Source organism: Myotis myotis, unplaced genomic scaffold (genome assembly GCF_014108235.1).
Source record: "Myotis myotis isolate mMyoMyo1 unplaced genomic scaffold, mMyoMyo1.p scaffold_m19_p_4, whole genome shotgun sequence".
NCBI classification, from domain to species: domain Eukaryota; kingdom Metazoa; phylum Chordata; class Mammalia; order Chiroptera; family Vespertilionidae; genus Myotis; species Myotis myotis.
Window position 1 is genome coordinate 76,116,908 of NW_023416346.1, and position 20,566 is coordinate 76,137,473.

A 20,566-nucleotide genomic window follows, 5' to 3' on the forward strand; every position below is an offset into this window, starting at 1 on the left:
TGAGTGTGTACAAAATGACCTGCTAAGTCAATGACAAACTTCCTTTTGTGGGGAACTAGAAAAAAACAGTTTTCCCAAGGGTAAAATATATCTTTTGGACAAGATTTTTTGTGCCAGCTAAGATATAATTTTACTGGATCTTCTCTACTTAAGCTTCAACTTTAGCATCAGCAGAGAAATAAAGTAAGAGTGGTTTACATTGTTTCTTTTCCAAAAAGCTGTTAGGAAAGCCAAGAGTATTATATTAATTTATTCAAATTTTACTTTTATAAAATATACATGCAAATTCTCTGTAGCTACTTCTAAACCAATGAGGTTGTGAACAGTATCACTAGAGTTACCATGAGAGACTATTTACTTACTTTTAGTGTTTCATTGAATTCCGGATTGATGCCAGTTCTGATTTTAGTCTTGCGCTTATTATTTCTAGACTTGTCAGGAAGAAGGTATGACTTGACATAACTGTAAATGATAAAAGATGAAAGTAATTACTGGGAAAAATCTACTTTGCAAAAAAAAATACTCAGAGACTTCAGTGAATAAAACAAGTAAAGAGAATTGGCCAGTAATTATAAGATTCAGCCTGGCCTCTGTGGCTCAGTGGTTGAGTGTTGACCCATGAACCAGGAGTTTGTGGTTCAACCCCTGGTTAGGGCATATACCCTGAATTCAGGCTTAATCTCCAGTAGGGGGCATGCAGGAGGCAGCCAATCAATGATTCTCTCTCATCATTGATGTTTCTCTCTTTCTCCCTCTCCCTTCCTCTCTATGAAATCAATAAGAATATAGAAAATAAACATAAGAGACAGAACCAAAGAGAATATAGTCCACATAACAGATTATCTTAAAGACAACTCTGGGCCTTGAATAAAAGAGAAGTGGTAAAGAGTATGGGCTCTGGAGTCATGCCAGTTGGGTTTAAATCATTCCCTGCCTCATTAGTTTTGGTGAACTCAAGATTATACTAATGCTCTCTGTGCCTCAGTTTTCTCATCTGTAAAACTGGGACAATAACAATATCTAATTTATGATATTGTTATTTGTGAGGATTAAGTCAGTTGATACATTTAAAGACCTGACATATTATATAACTCAAGAAGAAATATAATCTATTATTATGATTAGTAGTCTCACAAAATAGTATGAGGTTATATTCCTCTCTATTCATATGTCAGGAGTTCTGATTAGTGCTCTCAATGGTAATGGGTGAATAAAGAAAAATGGTAAAAAGGAAGAAATAAAAAATAACAACCTAGGTCAGAATAGCAATTCATCCAACAACTTGTGTTGAACTATCTCAGCAACCTCCTGAAGCAGGGGCATCATGACAGACTCAGAAATGTATAAGATGTACAACATTCTACCAGAGTTCTGAAGCACATGAACTGGGGCTTTAGATGACCCCTTTCCATGTTAGTCTAAATGATTATATTTGTCCTGAAGCCTTCTGATATTGAACTGAGGAAGTAGGTGGACAATTTGTACTCAGTTTCCATTGATTTGTCTATCTTAAAATATTTGGAAACAGCTTGGTTGCATTGTTTATTGAACCTAGGTCACCTAATATATAAAAAAGGGGGTCACATAGCTGGCCTGAGAGTGTGCTATCCTTAGAAATGCCTGCTTATAAGGTTGGTGCTTGGCTGGAATCTGGGAACTTGGATTTCAGAAAGATTCTTATCAGTCCCAGAACAGATATAGTTTTGTTACTGTGACTAAGCTATAAAAACAATGACTGATGCTGAGCATCTGCTTTTATTCTGGGAAACTGGCAATTTTCGTATGTGACCAGTTGAGTCTCTAAATGGGCTTCCCTGGCGGACAACATTGCCCAATGTCACAACCTGTTGCTAGAGGAATTAAATGTATCCTGTGTAGTCACTGGAAGAGAACCCTTGTAAGCTTAAGCCTGGTTTCTTCAAAACTGCATCACATATACCTCTTTTCTTTGCTGATTATAACTACATATGGAGTGCTATGGGTCCTCCTAGTGAATCATCAAACACAGCAGTGGTCTTTGCAATACCTGATACATTTTTATATCCAGCTCCCCTCCAAAGTGCCGTGGTCCACACCTACCCTTGAAGACTGATTCCTGGAATCCCATGAGCTTCAAAATTGCCCCTTTGATTTGTTCAACTGGGCTAACAGTTTGGTAATTTTCTCTGAAGTATGCCCCAGAACAAAAATTAACTCTCATGCATCCTGGGGTATGCCAATGTGTCAGCCTTCTATTTCAAAGAGCTGCCTCTGCCTAAACAATAAATATGTCAGTCCTAAATCATGTTGAGTAATAGCTTCTTAACAATCAGGTAACTATAGACAAAAGCATTACAGATGAACTTTGAACATTTAGAAGTGTGACATTGGAGGAAAGTGACAATCAACCTTCAGAAGAATGCTAAGAATCTCCTGAAAAGTGACATCAGAGGAATGGCAGCATGATAGTGCACCTTGTCTTCTCCTCCTGAAATTTCAACAAGTTAACCAACTATAATTCAACAAACAAATCCCTGCTCAACACTGACACATGCCTGAGAAATCTGGGCATTGAAACATTTAAAGGTGGGTAACCTGGAATAAGTGGGGAGAGGAAAAGGGAGGAAAGCACAGATGGCCCATAGATGCAGCCCTGCAGCCAGAAGCTTGTGGCCTGGCTGGGAATAGGAGAAATCTGGCAACAGCAGGCACTTCCTTCAACTAGGAGGAACAGAGAGCTGCAGGGAACAGCCCAGTACAGTGAGCAGTGAGGAAGCAAACAGTGTCTGAGTCAGCAGACTTCTGACAGAACATGAGGTTCTGCCATGCAGTTTCCAATGTTGAGCTGGTTGCTGGTGTTTCAGGCAAAGAAATGGAACCACAGAGCACCTCTGTCACTTGGACTCCCAAAACTTGCCTCCCATTGACCTTGGAGTCAAGTCCAGGAGCATATTATCTGTAAACCAAGAGCTGTTGCAGTAGAACTGCTGTTTCCCTCTGTGGTGGATCCCCATTGCAGTGAGGGCAAAACAAAGCCCACCCCGAATCAGAGTGGCTGTACTGTTTCACAGAAGCTGTGGAGGTCAAGACTGGAAGATCACAGAGATAAAATCTTGTGATTCAGTGCCATCTACTGGAAAATAGCAGAAAGACCTCTTCAAAGAAAGCTGCTATACAGAAGGTCATTAATATAGACAGATATTCATGCCTAGGCAAAGGAGAATAGCAAATACTATGAATAACCACAGTAATGAGGATGATCAGAAAGAAAATGAAAAATCCTCAGAAAGCAAGTTGGAACACATGGAAGTATGTGATATAAATGACAAAGATTTCAAGATTGAAGCTCCGAAAATACTCAACGAGATGCAAAAAAATACAGATGGGCAATTCAGTGCACTCAGAAAACAAATCAATGAACAAAATGAGTACTTTATTAAAGAGATTGAAACTTTAAAAAGAACCAATCAGGTTCAGCTGGAGTGGCTCAGTGGCCGAGCATTGACCTGTGGACTGAAGTGTCCCGGGTTAGATTCCAGTCAAGGGCACATGCCCCGGTTACAGGCTTGATCCCCAGTAGGGGGCATGCAGGAGGCATCATTGATATTTCTATCTCTGTCCCTCTTCTTTCCTCTCCGAAATCAATAAAAATATATTAGAAAAAAGAACCAATCAGAAATCCTGGAAATGAAGCATGCAATTAAGGAGATTAAGAGTGAACTACTGGGGGGAGAAAAAATGGTGGCTGAATAGTCCGACTATTGTGAACCTCATCCTAGGGCCAGACTGTAAATACAACTAAATTGGACAATATTCACCTGGAATTACTAACTGAGGTCCAGCTGAGGAGGAGACATATCAAGGAAGGACAGAAAATACCTGGAGATTGGTAGGAAGGGTGAGGTCATGAGGGTAGCTGACTCAGCTTTCACAGGTGGCAGGCCAATGGGCCAAGAGTGAGGAGGGAGCTCCCAGCTATGGGAGGGTCAGTTCCCTCAGAGGATAGAGCCCTGGAACACAGGCTGAGATCCACAGGCTGGAGCACCAGAATCGAGACCAGCAGCTTATGTTGAAAGGCCACAGGGTTGCTGGTTGTGGTGAGTCTGGAGGCAGTAAACCAGAACCAGTTGGAGAGAAAGATGCAGTTTTTATTATTGTTGTTTTGTTTCTTAAACTCAGAGCAAAGGAGTTTTTATTTGCATATACTCACCCAAGGATTTGGTGCAGGGAGGGAGATGGAGACTCAAGGTGCCTAAGTATGGGAAGCATTGTGGGGAGATGTGGAAAAGCAGCAGCCAGGAGTATTTGGTCATAAGCCTTCAAACCAAAACAGCCATTTTTCCTGAGAGGAGCTAGCTGCTTCCAGTAGCCTCAGGGAAGGAAAAAAAAAAACTATCCTAGATGATTCAGCCTGTCCCATCCTCAGGATCCCTGCATTGTTGTATCTTTTTTCTTTTATTTCTTTTTGTACCTTTTTAAAATTAATCTTTATGTATCTGCTTTACTGATTTGTTATTATTCTAGTCTCTGTTGTTTTGTTCATATATCTAATTTTCTTTTTCCATTTTCTTACTCATTTTTTTCCTCTTTTTTCACTACTCATTTTTTTTTCTTTTCTTTCTCTCATTTCTTGTCTTGAGTTTTTTCATTCCCCAACCCCCTTTTCTTATTTTAGGACTATCTACTTTCTCCTCTATTTTAATTTTCCATTTTCTCTCTTTTTTGACCTCTCCTTCCTCCTTTATTTTAAACCATTTTCCTTCCCCGAATCCCCTAATACTTTATATTATTTTATTTAGTTCAGATCTGAATCTACATATTCCTTCCTCCCCACTTTTTTTTTAAAAAAATATTTCTTTACTGATTTTTTATTATTTTTTTAAATTAAATCTTTATTGTTCAGATTATTACAGTTGTTCTTTTTTTCCCCCCATAACTACCCTCCACCTGGTTCCCACCCCACCCTCTGCTCTAACCCCCCCATTGTCCTCATCCATAGGTGCACGATTTTTGTCCAGTCTCTTCCCGCATCCCCCACACCCCTTTCCCCCCTGAGAATAGTCAGTCCACTCCCTTTCTATGCCCTTGATTCTATTATAATCACCAGTTTATTCTGTTCATCAGATTATTTATTCACTTGATTCTTAGACTCACTTGTTGATAGATGTGTATTTGTTGTTCATAATTTGTATCTTTACCTTTTTCTTCTTCCTCTTCTAAAAGGATACCTTTCAGCATTTCATATAATACTGATTTGGTGGTGATGAACTCCTTTAGCTTTTTCTTGTCTGTGAAGCTCTTTATCTAACCTTCAATTCTGAAGGATAGCTTTGCTGGGTAAAGTAATCTTGGTTGTAGGTTCTTGCTATTCATCACTTTGAATATTTCTTGCCACTCCCTTCTGGCCTGCAAAGTTTCTGTTGAGAAATCAGCTGACACTTTTGGTGCACCCCTTTATGGGCTTTGTTCACAGTCTTGTTGTAGTTAAGTCTTGATTGTTGTAGGTATCACTGGGAGGAATTGACCTCCAGGACAATTGGCTGTGAGAATCAGCTGTGTCTACGGTGGGAGAACTTCTGTGCTGGAGATATCCTTCTGTGGCAAGACTTGCTTCAGTGGGGCTTTGGTGCTCACTGAGTCTGCCCCCTGAGTGTGTCCCTTATGGATCTGAGGAGTTGTAATCTGGATGGTCCCACTCTGACCACTGGGTACACTGGCTCTTGGATCTCTAAGGAGGTGCTAATTTAGCCTCTGCCTGAGACTACCCAGCAGGAGCTATGGAGAGATCTGCAGATTTCTCTTCTTTGTTTGGGGTTTGGAGGTGCCCAGATGAGGCTCAGCTGTGAAGCAATGCAAGTTGCTGTGTGGTCTTGGGCCTTCTTTTGGATGTTCTGGGTCTCTCTGACCCAGCTGCAGTTTGTTAGGTAATTTTAGAATGCAAAGGGCCAGGCCCTTTCATATGCAAAAGCCTCTGCACACAACTTGGGTGGGGCAGGGTCTCATGGAATCAACAGGTTGGAGCAAACAGCTATGGCTGATCCTCAGCCCTGCCTTAAGAGGCCCTGGGTCTCAGTGTCCCGGTGATCACAGGAAGCACCTCTGAGAGAAAGCCACCCTCGAGTTCTGCCAGATGCCAGGTAGTTCAGTTTCTCCCCGTATGTGTCTGGGTCCCCAGAGACTCGCCTGGAACTGGAGTTCAGAGCAGTCGGGAACTTGAGACTCCCGCCCAATTGAAAAAAACAACAACTGCATCCTCAGTTGCCAGCCCTTTCTGCCTGTGCCTCCATACCTCTGCACTTTACTTCTGTACCTCCTCTGAGTCTCAGTGTGCTTTTCTCTTTCCTTCTAGTTGTAGAATGTCCACTCAGCCATCCTTCCTGTGGTTCTGGATGATGTCCGTTTTGTCTTTTATTTGTATTTTTGGTGTGGTTGTGCGAGGCAGCAATTTCCGGTGTTTACCTATGCTGCCATCTTGGTTTCTCCTCTTTACTGATTTTTTAGAGAGAGAGGAAGCAAGAGGGATAGAGAGATATAAACATCAATAAGAGAGAAACATCATCGATTGGTTGCCTCCTGAACACCCCCAAAGGGGATCAAGCCCGCAATCCTGGCATGTGCTCTGACTGGGAATCGAACAAGTGGCCTCTTAGTTCTTGGGTCAATGCTCAACCACTGAGCAACATGGGGCAAGCATTTTGTTTTTTTGTTTGTGATTTGTTTTGTTTTCTTCTCATACATTTTCTTTATTTTTTCATCATTCTTGCTCTATATTCTCTTTCTTAATTTTCTCTTCTCAGGAGGTTGTTTTTGTTGTTACTGTGTGGGTCTTGTGTATATTTTTGTTTTGTTTCTTCTATTTCATGTTTTGTTGTGTTATATTTTGTTCTGGTCAGTCAGCACCTTGACAATAGCTTGCACAATGTGGTTGGGGGTAAGTCACATATTCATCCTGAGAGAAGACTCCATCAACAAAGGGGACAATGATAGTCAAGACCTAACTACAACAGGATAACCCAAATAAATCAGTAAGGGGATTTCCTAGAGCACCCAGTTCAGGATATTTAAGAGACTGCGCCAATGGGGCCTACAAAAGAGCTACTACATAAGAGCACCCCACAAAGTCTGGAAGACATGGAAGTTTGATCTAATACATAGAAACAAAAACAAAGGGACAGTAAAAATGGGGAAACAAACAAACAAACAAAAAACACCCCTGAAATGAAAGAAAAGGAAGAATCACCAGAAAAGGAATGAAATGAAATGGAGACAAGTTACTTTTCACATAAAGATTTAAGAGTAATGGTAATAAGGGTGCTCAAACAATTCAGTGAGAACAACAAAAGACTTAATGAGAATTATAAAGGACTTAATGAGAACTCCACCAATATGAAAATAAATGTTGAAATAAGAAATAAGAATCAATTGCAAATGAGGAATGACATAGGTAAATAAAGAACACCCTGGAAGGATTCAACAATAGACTAGAAGAAACCAGGGGCCAAATTAGCTAATTAGAAGACGAGGCAGGAAAGAACACCCATTCAGAGCATCAAAAAGAAAAAAAAATTAAAAAGCAGGAGCTTTGGGACAACATGAAACATAACAACATTCATATGATAGGGGTACCAGAAGGAGAAGAATCTGAAAGGAATAGAGAACCAAATTGAAGATTAATGGCAGAAAATTTCCCTAACATGGTGAAGAAATAAGTCACTTAATTTCAGGAAACACAGAGAGTCCCAATCAATATGAACTCCAAAAGACACAAACTTAAGCACATAGTAATTAAAATGGCACATATTAAATACAAAGGAAGAATATTAAAGGCTGCAATAGAGACAGAAAGTTAACTACAAGGGAGCTTCCATTATACTGACAGCTGACTTCTCAATAGAAACACTTCAAGCCAGAGGGAATGGCATGAAGTATACAAAGTAATGAAAACCAAGGGACTGAACCCAAGACTACTCGATCCAGCTAGGCTATCATTCAAAATCAAAGTTGAAATAAAGAGCTTTGCAGACAAAAAAGGCTTAAATTGTTAACTACCACCAAACCAACACTGCAAGAAATGCTAAAGGGACTATTGTAAAGAGGAGAGAGAGAGAGAGAGAGAGAGAGAGAGAGAGAGAGAGAGAGAGAGAGAGATCACAGGCATAAAGCATAAGAATGGTGATAAATATGTACCTATCAATAATATTCTTAAATATAAATGGTTTGCATGCTCCAATAAAAAGATATAGGGTAGATTAATGGATGAGAAAACATGACCCCCATATATACTGTCTACCAGACCCACCTCAGACCAAAAGATTCATAAAGAATGAAAGTTAAGGAATGGGAAAAATATTTTAGGCAAATGGAAATGAAAAATAAATAGCTGGGGTAGCAATACTCATATCTGACAAAATAGACTTTAAAGTGAAGGCCATAAAGAGAGATGATGAAGGCCACTTTATGATAGTAAAGGGATCAATACAACAAGAAGATATAACCTTGGCAAACATATATGTACCCAACATAAGTGCATCCAAATATATTAAAACAACTCACTACATCAGATGGACTTAATCTAAATCTTCAGAACATTTCACACCAAAGCTATACAATATACATTATTCTCAGGTGCACATGGGACAGTTTCAAAGATAGACCAAATGTTAGGACACAAACTAAGTCTCTACAAATTCAAGAAAATTGAAAACATATCAACCATCTTCTCAGATCACAATGACATGAAATGAAAAATAAACTACAATAAAAACACTAAAAAACATGCATACACATGGAAGCCAAATAGCATGTTATTAAACAAGGAATGAGTTACAAAAGAGATCAAAGAGAAATAAAAAAGTTCCTGGGAACAAATGAAAAGGAACACACAGCAACACAAAATTTATGGGAAACAGGAAAAGCATTTTCAAGGTTGAAATTCATAGCCTCAAAAAACAAGAACAAAATATAATTAATAATAAATTTTTAAAAACTAAAACTTAAAAAAAATAGAAAGAGAACAGCAATAAAAACCCAAAGTAGAAGGAATGAAATAATTAAGATCAGAGCAGAAATAAATGACATATTTCACAGAACTAGAACAAACACTTCAAAAATTTATATAGAACCAAAAAAAGTAGCCTGAATATCTTTCTTGAGAAAGAAAAACAAAATTGAAGAAATCAGAAAAAGAGAACCAAGATGGCGGCATAGGTTAACGCTGGAGATTGCTGCCTCGAACAACCAAATCAAAACACACCTAAAAGACGGAACGGACATCATCCAGAACCACAGGAAGGCTGGCTGAGTGGAAATTCTACAACTAGGAGGAAAGAGAATATCATACCCAGACTCAGAGGAGGCGCAGTGCTGAAGTGAAATACTCAGGTGCGGAGTGCACGCGAGTGGGCTGGCGGCGGAGGGCGCGGTTGGTGCTTTCAATCGGGAGGGAGTCTCAGATTCTGAGCTCCAGATCCGGGCGAGTCTCTAGGGACCCAGACTCAAACGGGAGAAGTGGGACTGTCTGGCTTCAGTCGGAACTCGAAGGCAGCTTTCTCTCCGAGGTTTGCAGCAGTTGCTGGGACTCTGGGAGGCAGAGCCTCTAGGGACAGAACTGAGAGCCGCCATAACTGCTCTCTCCGGCCCACCCTGTTGATCCTGAGCCCGTGCGACCCACCCCGCCCAAGCCCTGCACAGAGCCATTTGCCAGATAGCCTCAGGCAAAGGATAGATTAGCACCTCCCTAGAGGACAGAAGTTTTCCCACTGCAGACACAGCTGATTCTCACAGCCAGCTGGCCTGGAGGTCAAATCCCCCCAGTATTAACTAAAACAATCAAGGCTTAACTACAGGAGGACTGCACACAAAGACCACTAGTGGGTGCACCAAGAAAGCATAAAAAATGCGGAGACAAAGAAACAGGACAAAACTGTCAATGGAGGATATTCAGTTCAGAACCACACTTTTAAGGTCTCTCAAGAACTGTCTAGAAGCCGCTGATAAACTTAATGAGATCCTCAACAAATCTAATGAGACCCTTGATGTTATGATAAAGAACCAACTAGAAATTAAGCATACACGGACTGAAATAATGAATATTATACAGACTCCCAATAGCAGACCAGAGGAGCGCAAGAATCAAGGCAAAGATTTGAAATGCGAAGAAGCTAAAAACACCCAACCGGAAAAGCAAAATGAAAAAAGAATCCGAAAATACGAAGATAGTGTAAGGAGCCTCTGGGACAGCTTCAAGCGTACCAACATCAGAATTATAGGGGTGCCAGAAGATGAGAGAGAGCAAGATATTAAACACCTATTTGAAGAAATAATGACAGAAAACTTCCCCTACCTGGTGAAAGAAATAGATTTACAAGTCCAGGAAGCACGGAGAAACCCAAACAAAAGGAATCCAAAGAGGACCACACCAAGACACATCATAATTAAAATGCGAAGAGCAAAAGACAAAGAGAGACTGTTAAGAGCAGCAAGAGAAAGAAACTCAGTTACCTACAAGGGAATACCCATACGACTGTCAGCTGATTTCTCAACAGAAACTTTGCAGGCCAGAAGGGAATGGCAAGAAATATTCAAAGTGATGAATACCAAGAACCTACAACCAAGATTACTTTATCCAGCAAAGCTATCATTCAGAATTGAAGGTCAGATAAAGAGCTTCACAGATAAGGAAAAGCTAAAGGAGTTCATCACCACCAAACCAGGATTATATAAAATGCTGAAAGGTATCCTTTAAGAAGAGGAAGAGGAAGAAAAAGGTAAAGATACAAATTATGAACAACAAACATGCATCTATCAACAAGTGAGTCTAAGAATCAAGTGAATAAATAATCTGGTGATCATAATAGAATCAGGGACATAGAAAGGGAATGGACTGACTATTCTTGGGTGGGAAAGGGGTGTGGGGGATGCGGGAAGAGACTGGACAAAAATCGTACACCTATGGATGAGGACAGTGGGTGGGGAGTGAGGGCGGATGGTGGGGCGGGAACTGGGAGGAGGGGAGTTATGGGGGAAAAAAAGAGGAACAAATGTAATAATCTGAACAATAAAGATTTAATTAAGAAAAAAAAAGAAAAGAAAACAACAAAAAATGTCCATCGATTGGGGACAGAGTAAATGTGTTATGTTCTCTCTTATAATAAAGTTTTATGCAACTCTCAAAAAAAATTGAAGAAATCACTATATCAGATATCGAGTTATACTACAAAGCCACTGTAATCAAAACAGCCAGGTACTAGCAAAAGAACAGGCATATAGATCAATGAAACAGAACAGAGAACCCAGAAATCAACCAAAGCCAACATGCTCAATTAATATTTGACAAAGAAGGCAAGAGCATACAGTGGAGTAAAGACAGTCTCTTCAATAAATGGTGTTGGATACTTGGATAGGTTCCTTCAAAAAATGAAAATAAACCACAAACTCACACCATACAGAAGAATAAGCTCAAAATGGATAAACAAATGTCAATAATGAAACCATAAAAATCCTAAAGGAAACCATTGGCAGCAAAATCTCAGATATCTCTTAGAGCAATATGTTTATTGATATATATCCTAGGGTAAAGGAAGCTAATGAGAAAAATAAACTAACTGGACTACATCAAAATAAAAAGTTCTGCACTGAAAAATAAACTATCAACAAAATGAAAAGAGAGCCCACTGCATGTAGTTGCCAATGATATATCTGATAAGGGGTTAATTTCCAAAATATATAAGGAACTCATACAACTTATCAGGAAAGACAAACAATCCAATTTAAAAAATGGACAAAAGAACCTAAATAGACACTTCTCCAAAGAGGACATACAGATGTCCAAGAAACATATCAAAAAATGCTCAGTCACTGATAATCAGAGAGATGCTAATTAAAATGACAATGAGGTGTCACTTCACACCTGTCAAAATAGCTACCATCAACAAATGACAAGCGCTGGTGAGGATGTGGAGTAAAGAGAACCCTAGTACACTGCTGGTGGGAATGCAGACTGGTGTAACCATTATGGCAAACAGTAGAGTTTCCTCAAAAAATTAAATATAGAGCCACCATTTGTCCCAGTGATCTCACTTCTAGAGATATATCCTAAGAAACCTGAAATACCAATCAGAAAGAATATATGGACCCTATTTTCATAGCAGTGCAATTTACAATAGCTAAGATCTGTAAACAGCCCAAATGCCCATTAGTAGATGAGTGGATAAGAAAGCTGTCGTACATTTATACCATGGAATACTATGCAGCAGTAAAAAAGAATATCTTACCTTTTGCGATAACATGGAGAGACCTGGAGAGTATCATGCTAAGTGAAATAAGTCAGTCAGAGTAAGACAAGTATCACATGATAGCATCATATCTGGAATCCTGTATAATAAAAGCCTAATATGCAAATTGTCCCCTCAACCAGGAATTCTGCTGGGAGTTGACCACTTACTATGATATACACTGACCACCAGAGGGAGGCACAGAACACAGCAGGCGGTGCTGACAGCAGGAGGCAGTGGAGGTGCTGCAGGCCCCTATGGGCCCCAATGAGAGTGGGACCAGGACAGGATGGTGGAGCATGTGAGTGATGCCAGGCCAAGGCAGGTGCGAGCCAATGGTCGCCAGGCAGGGGCCCATTGCCCCGCCAATCCGATTGCCCTGCTGACACTGGGCTCTCAAGGCTGAGGGAACCATGCGGGGGCACAATACCTTGCCGATCCAATCACAGGGTGACCAGTGGTGGCAGCAGGGGACGGGGCTGTCGATTTGCTCCCTCAGCACTGATTGGTGGGGTGATCAAGCCCCACAGGCAGCAATGAGCAGCAGTGGAGGGGGGCAGGCAGCCAGGGGAAGGGAGTACCCAACTGGCAGCCACTAGGGACCCTACCAGTGCACGGATTTTGTGAACTGGGCTTCTAAATAATAAAATAAAGTGATGAATGGAGTAGATGCAGAGATATAGAAGTCTGTAACAGAGTGTGGAATCTCGGAGAGAAGTTGGGGGAGGGTCAGTGGGTGGGAGGTAATCAACCAAGGACCTTGTATGCATACATGCGTGGCCTTTGGACACAGACAATGGGGCAGTGAGGGCCTGGGAGATGGTGAAGGACTAAAAGAAAATGAAAGAGCTCTGTAAGAACTATCTGGCTTCATTTTTAAAAAGCAACATTAGAATTATAGGCATTGCAGAAGAGGAAGAGAGGGAGGCTGGAATGGAGAGTCTATTAAAACAAATAGTGGATGAGAACTTCCCAAACGTAAGAAAAGAACTATATCCTCAAATCCAAGAAGCAAACAAAACTAGTTACCTCAATCCAAAGAGGCCCTCTCCAAGGCACTTGGCATTAAAACTATCTAAAATTAATGACAAAGAAAAAATTTTCAAAGCAGCTAGGGGAAAGAAGGAAGTGACCTACAAAGGAAAACCCATTAGAATTTCATTCCATTTCTCAGCAAAAACTCTACAAGCCAGAAGAGTATGGAAGCAAATATTCAAACATCTGAAAGAGAGAAATTACCAGCCAGGAATAATACATCTAACAAAATTATCCTTTCAATATAAATGAGAAATAGAATTCCAAGACATACAGAAGCTGAGGGATTTGATCACTAGAAATCCTCAATTACAGGAAATACTCAAGGGAGTTATTCTACCTGAAACGAAGACCATAAGGTCACAACACGAGGAATATGATCACCAAAATCTTACAGCATAAACAGGGATAATTTGTGACAATCCTATATAATAAAAGCCTAGGTGGCACTGCACAACATCATCACAAGATGGCTGCCAAGACGTTGTCACAAGATGGTCACCACAAGATGGGCGCCCTTACATCATCACAAGATGGCCGCCACCAGATGGGCGCCCTCATTTCATCACAAGATGGCTGTGAAAAGATGGCCACCACAAGATGGCTGGAAGGGGAGGGCAGTTTGGTGCAACTAGGCCTGCAGGGGAGGTAGTTGGGGGTGACCAGGCCTGCAGGGGAGGGCAGTTGGGGGCAACCGGGCCAGCAGGGAGGGCAGTTGGGGACAATCAGGCAGGCAAGGGAGGGAAGTTGGGGATGATCAGGCCGGCAGGGGAGCAGTTAGGAGGGTGATCAAGCTGGCAGGCAGAAACGACTAGGGGCAATCAGGCAGGCAAGCAGGTGAGTGGTTAGGAGCCAGCATTCCTGGATTGTGACAAGTCCCCCAAGGTGTCCCAGATTGGAGAGGGTGCAGGCCAGGTTGAGGGACTCACACCCCCTGTGCATGAATTTTGTGCACTGAGCCTCTAGTCCAGTGGTTCTCAACCTGTGGGTCTCGACCCCTTTGGTTGTCGAACGACCCTTTCACAGGGGTTGCCTAAGACCATCTTGCATATCAGATATTTACATTACGATTCATAACAGTAGCAACATTATAGTTATGAAATAGCAACGAAAATAATTTTATGGTTGGGTCACAACTTGAGGAACTATATTTAAAGGGCCAGAAGGTTGAGAACCACTGCACTAGTATAAACATAAAAGGGGATGGGATAAAAGTCTGAAATGGCAAAGGAGGATGAAGATCACGGGGGCGGGGAAAATCCTATGGTATATATACAACTTTATTTGTTATAAACCTAATTATAAACACATACAAAAATTCCCAAAGGAGGACACACAGCTTAAAAAAAGAGAAAACAAAATTAAATATGGAACTGCCATTTGACCCAGTGATCTCACTTCTAGGAATATATCATAAGGAACCCAAAACACCAATCAGAAAGAATGTATGCACCCCTATGCTCATAGCAGCACAGTTTACAATAGCTAAGATCTGGAAACAACCTAAGTGCCCATCAGTAGATGAGTGGATATAAAAGTTGTGGTACATTTATACCATGGAATACTATGCAGCAGTAAAAAAGAAAGATGTCTTACCCTTTGAGACAGCATAGAGGTCCCTATAGAGTATTTTGCTAAGCAAAATAAGCCAGTCAGAGAAAAACAAGTATCATATTATCTCACTCATATGTAGAATCTAATGAACAAAATAAAGTGATGAACAAAATAGATCCAGAGACATAGAAGCATGAAACAGACTGTTGAATCTCAGAGGGAAGGCAAGGGTGGGTGGATGGATGTGAAGAAATCAACCAAAGAAGTTGTACGCATATATGCATAATCCATGGACACAGACAATAGGGTGGTGAAGGCCTGGAGTGGGGTGCAGGGGCATGCTAGAAGGGCTTAAAGAGGGAAAAACGAAGATGTTTGTAATACTTTCAATGATAAAGTTTAAAAACACAGAGAAAATAAATATGGAATACCACCAAATAAAATCAACAGATAGAAACACAAAGGAAAAGAACCAATGGAGGCAAAGAGCTACCAGAAAACAAAAGATAAAATGGCTATAGGAAATCCATATATATATATATGTCATATATATATATGGCCAGTGACCAGAACTCCAGAATGAATGGAACGACTGGTCACTATGATGCCTACTGTGGTTGGTCAACCGGCCTGATCAGGGGTGGGGTAAACTGGCGAGCCACTCGTGGCCCTTCCCCCAGCCAGCCCTGCCATTGGGGTGGGCTGGCCAGACCCCACCCATGCATGAATTCATGCACTGGGCCTCTAGTACATTAATATTTACCCTAAATGTAAATGTTATGAATTCACCAATAAAGAGGCACAGAGTAGCAGAGTGGATAAAGAAATGAAACCTATCCATTTGCTGCCTAAAAGAGACACATCTAAGTTACAAAGACAAAGGTAGATTCAATGTAAAAGGTGAAAAATGATTCTCTAAGCAAATAACATCCACAGAAAAGCAGGTATAGCTATACTTATACCTGACAAAAAAGAATTCAAGATTGCAATGATAATAAGAGACAAAGATGGATACTATATAATGATAAAGGCGACACTATATCAAGAAAACATAACACTTCTTAATATGTATGTGTGGGGAAGCACAGAACTTGGTTGAAATGTCTGTAAGGAGGATTCTCTGAAAGGTAGGGGGCCTCTGAGGGGACCTTGCCGAAGGCAGCAGCCCTTACCTTGACTTTTCCAAACAAGTCTGATCCGCCGGGGTGTTTTGCTAGAATATCTATGTTTAGTCTTTTTTTTTTTTTTTTTTAAATATATATATTTTATTGATTTTTCACAGAGAGGAAGGGAGAGAGATAGATAGTCAGAAACATCGATGAGAGAGAAACATCGATCAGCTGCCTCCTGCACACTCCCCACCAGAGGTGTGCCCACAACCAAGGCACATGCCCCCTACCGGAATCGAACCCGGGACCCTCCAGTCCGCAGGCAACGTTCTATCCACTGAGCCAAACCGGCCACGGCATACTCTCTTTTTTTAATGTTTAGATTTTAAAGACGTGACCTTGTAGAAGCATATACTTTCTCAAGGATACTTACCCTGCTAATTGTATCTAGAGGTTAATTTTAGTTCAAGCTGTTATGACAATAAAAGCCAAAGGAGGCAGGTGAACAGGGCCACTTGGTGACAATAGTCAAGTAGTCCCTTAGCAGCTCTTTCATAGAAACGTGGGTTAGAGCAATCTGTTCACCTGTCACTCAGGGTCTACAGGTCAGCCCTGACATGTATACACCCAAATAAGGACCACTGATCTAAATAAAACAGCTAATCACAGAACTAAAGGGGGAAAACAGATCAAAACACACTGTACATAATATTTCATTAACAGCTCTAGACAGTTCAACCAAACAGAAAATCAATAAATAAATATTGGTCTCGAATGAAACACTAGACCAAATGGACATAATTTTGACATTTACAGAACCTTTCTTTTAAAAAAATGTTTACTGTTGATAATAATACAGATGTCCCTTTTTCTCCCCATTGCCCCCCTCTGCCTGGTTCCCTCTCCTCCCCAAGGCTTCACCAGCCTATTGTCTGTATTTATACATAATGCAAATGTATATTTAAGTTCTTTGGTGAATCTCTTCCTGCTCCACCCCTCCCCCCTTCCATCTGAGATTCCTCAGTCTGATCCATGTTCCCATGCTTCTATTTCTATATTATTCATTAGTTTATTTTGTTCATTAGATTCTTTGTTCATTTATTTTGATTTTTAGATTCAATTGTTGATAGATATGTATTTATTGCCATTTTAGTGTTCCTATTTTTTTTTATCTTTTCCCCCTTCTTCTACTTACTAACTTCTTTTCTCCTGATGCTTTTAAGATTCTCTTTTTGTCTTTAACCTTTGGCATTTTAATTCTGATGTATCGTGATGTGGGTCTCTTAGGGTACTTCTTGTTTGGAAAACTCTGTACTCCCTGGACTTAGAGGTCTGTTTATTTCATCAGTTAGGAGAAGTTTTCTGTTATTATTTCTTCAAATGGATTTTCAATATCTTGCTCTCTCTTCTCTTTTTGGCATCCCCATAATGTGAATGCTGGTAAGCTTGAAGTTGTCCCAGAAGCTCCTAAAACTGGCTTCATATTATGGGGGTTCTTTTTTATGTTTCACTCTTATGATAGGGTGTGTTTTCCTTCCTCATATTATAAATTATTAACTTGGTTCTTGGAGTACCCTACTGGTGAATCCCTGTAAATCAATATTTATTTCATTTAGTGTATGGTTACTTTCTGACTGGTCCTTTTTCATGTCTTTGAACTTCTCACTAAGATACTTGAAAGTCTCACAAGTCCCTTGAAGCTCTCATTAAGATCCTTGAGCAACCTAATAACTATTGTTTTGAGCTCTGTATCTAGTAGTTTGCTTGCTTCCATATAATTTAGTTCTTTTTTTCTGGAAATTTCTTCTGTTCTTTCATTTGTGACGTGTTTCTTTGTCTCCTCATTTTGGCTGCTTCCCTGAGTTTGTTTCTATGTATTAGATAGAGTTTCTATGTCACCTGGAATTGATAGAGTGGCTTTGTGTAAAAGATGTCCTCTAAGGCCCAGTGGATCAGCCTCCACAGTCATCTGAGTTGGGCACTTTAGGTGCACTCCTGTGTGGGATGTGTGCCCAGTCTTATTGTAGTTGAGGCTTGATTGCTGTTGATGTCACTATGAGGAACTGACATCCAGGCCGATTGGCTGTGAGGACCAGCTATAACTACAGAGGTGCTGTGCAGGAGACACCCCTATGGAGTAAGACTAGCTTCAGTGGGGCTTAGGTGCTTAATGAGTCTGTCCCTTGGGTGTGCCACTAATGGATGTGTGAAGTTGTAACATGGTATAGTCTGAAGTTGTCCACTGGGTGCACTGGCTCTGATGCCTCCCAGGAGGTGCAAAGTCAGCTACTGCCTGTAGCCACCCGGCAGGAACCACAGTATGATCTGCAGATTGCAGCCACTTGTGTTGGGCCTTGAAGTGCCCAGGTGAGGCCAAGCTGTCTTGGACCTCTATTGATAGGTATGGGGCATAGTGGAGCCAGTTGTTGCTTGCTTGAGAGATTTTAGGAAAGTCTAAAGCCTAAGTCAGGACAATCCATTCATAGGGAAAAGCTACTGCATACAGATTGAGTGGGGTTGAAAATTGGATTGGGCAGTGTTTCAGGGAATCACCAGAGTGGAGTGAACAGTGTGAGCCAGGAAGATGGAAACTTATATATGGCTGCCTGTCAGCTCTGCAGTGTGGGAGGTCTCAGCACAGGAACAAGGACATCTGCAAGCACCCCTGTCTGGGAGAAAGCCATCCCTGGGTTCTTTCTCTGAAGGCAGACAATCCAGTTCCTCTTCATATGTCCTTGCCTCCCCTAAGCCATTGCCCCTGCACTTGAGAGTTTAGAGGGAGCAAGTCCATGTAAGTTCATGTACCAGGCCTTTGAGAGAAACTGCCTGGGTCTCCAGCAGCCTCCATGTTATTCAGCCACAATCTCTACTGGTTTTTACAGTCCAAAGTTATGGGGACTTCTCTTTCTAGCTCTTAAAAGCTGGGCTGGGGCTCTGGTGTGGGTCTGGGACCCATTGATCCTCATGGAACACCTAAGCAGACAAGATATCCCTCTGGTTGAAGATAATGCCACATGTGGCTGTCAGACTAGCCAGTTCCATGCTTCTGCCCCTCCTACCACTCTCTGTGTGTTTTTTGTTTACTTCTCTAGTTGTAGGACTTCCATTCTGCTAGCTTTCCAGCGGTTCTGAATGATGGTTGTTCTGTATTTTAGTTGTAATTTTGATGTGGCTGTGGGAGGCGGCAAGTACCGGCATTTACCGAGGCTGTCATTCTGGTTCTTTCCAGATATTACAGAACTTATCATCCCAGAACATCAGATAATACATTCTTCTCTTGTGCACATGGAACATTCGCAAGGATAGACCATATGTTGTATCACAAAACTAACATCAACAAATTCATGAAGATTGAAATTATACAAAGCATATTCTCTGACCATGATGCCTTGAAATTAGAAATACACTGCAAAAATGCAGACAAATGCATTAAGGAAATGCACAAATATGTGAATATTAAACAGCATACTACTAAAAAATAACTGGGTCAAAGAATAAATAAAAGATAGATAAAATGATATATAGAAAAAATTGAGAATGACAATACAACACATAAAAACATCTGGGAGAGAGAACCAAGATGGCGGCATAGGTAAACACCTGTACTTGCTGGCTCTCACAACCACATCAAAACTACAACTAAAAGAAAAGACGACTACCATCTAGAACTGTGGGAAAGCTGTCTGAGTGGAAGTTCTACAACTAAAAGGAAAGAAAAAAGTCCATTGAGATGGGTAGGAGGTGCGGAGATGCGAAGGCGCACACGGAAAAGGCTGGCAACCGGGTGCACTGTTGTTTTTTCTTCAATCAGGAGGGAGATACAAGCTCCTGATTGTGCTGAACTCCACTTCCGGGCAAGACTCTGGGGAACCAGACTCATACGGAGAGAAACTGGACTGTCTGGCATCAGGACAGAATGTGAGGGCAGCTTTCTCTCAGAGGTGCTTACAGGGATCATTGTTCCTGTGTAGGGGCGCTGGACGTGGAGACGTGGGGACAACTCCAGTACAGGGCTGACTGGCAGCCATTGCTGTTTGCTCCACCCTGGTGATTCCCTGAGACCCCGCCCCACCCAATTTACAACCCCACCCAAGCTGTACAGGGCAGCTTTTGCATATGAATGGCCTGTCATTTCTCAGCTTAAAACCTTTCAAACTGCAGCTGGGTCAGAGAGCCTCAAAGCTTCCAAAAGAAGGCCAAAGGCCAGGCAGCAGCAGCCTGCCTTGTTTCACAGCTGGGCCTCATCTGGGCACTTCCAAACCCCATACACAAAGGAGGTTTGTATCTTTCTGTAGCTCCTGCTGGGTGGCCTCAGGCAGTGGCTGACTTTGCATCTCCTTGGAGATCCAAGAGCCAGTGTCCCCAGTGGTCAGTGTAAGAGCATACCGGATTACAACTCTTCACATTCATAAGCACTCAAGGGGCAGACTCAGTGAGCACCGAAGCCCAATCAAAGCAAGCCCTGCCCCATAAGGGTGTCTCATGTACAACAGTCCTTCCATTGTAGACATAGCTGGTCCTCATAGCCAATTGGTCTGGAGGTCAATTCCTCCCAGTGACACCAACAGCAATCAAGGCTTAACTACAACAGGACTGTGCACACAGCCCACAAAGGGG

At 41.4% G+C, this 20,566-nt stretch overlaps 1 protein-coding gene across 1 annotated transcript in view; it reads right to left on the reverse strand.

Moving 5' to 3' along the window:
* Positions 1-20,566, reverse strand: part of SYTL5 (synaptotagmin like 5) — a 209,135-nt gene that overhangs the window by 68,091 nt on the left and 120,478 nt on the right. Inside the window, exon 11 of the mRNA XM_036306003.1 lies at positions 363-462. Coding sequence (XP_036161896.1) covers positions 363-462 — 100 coding nt within the window. The remainder of the gene's footprint in view (positions 1-362; positions 463-20,566) is intronic.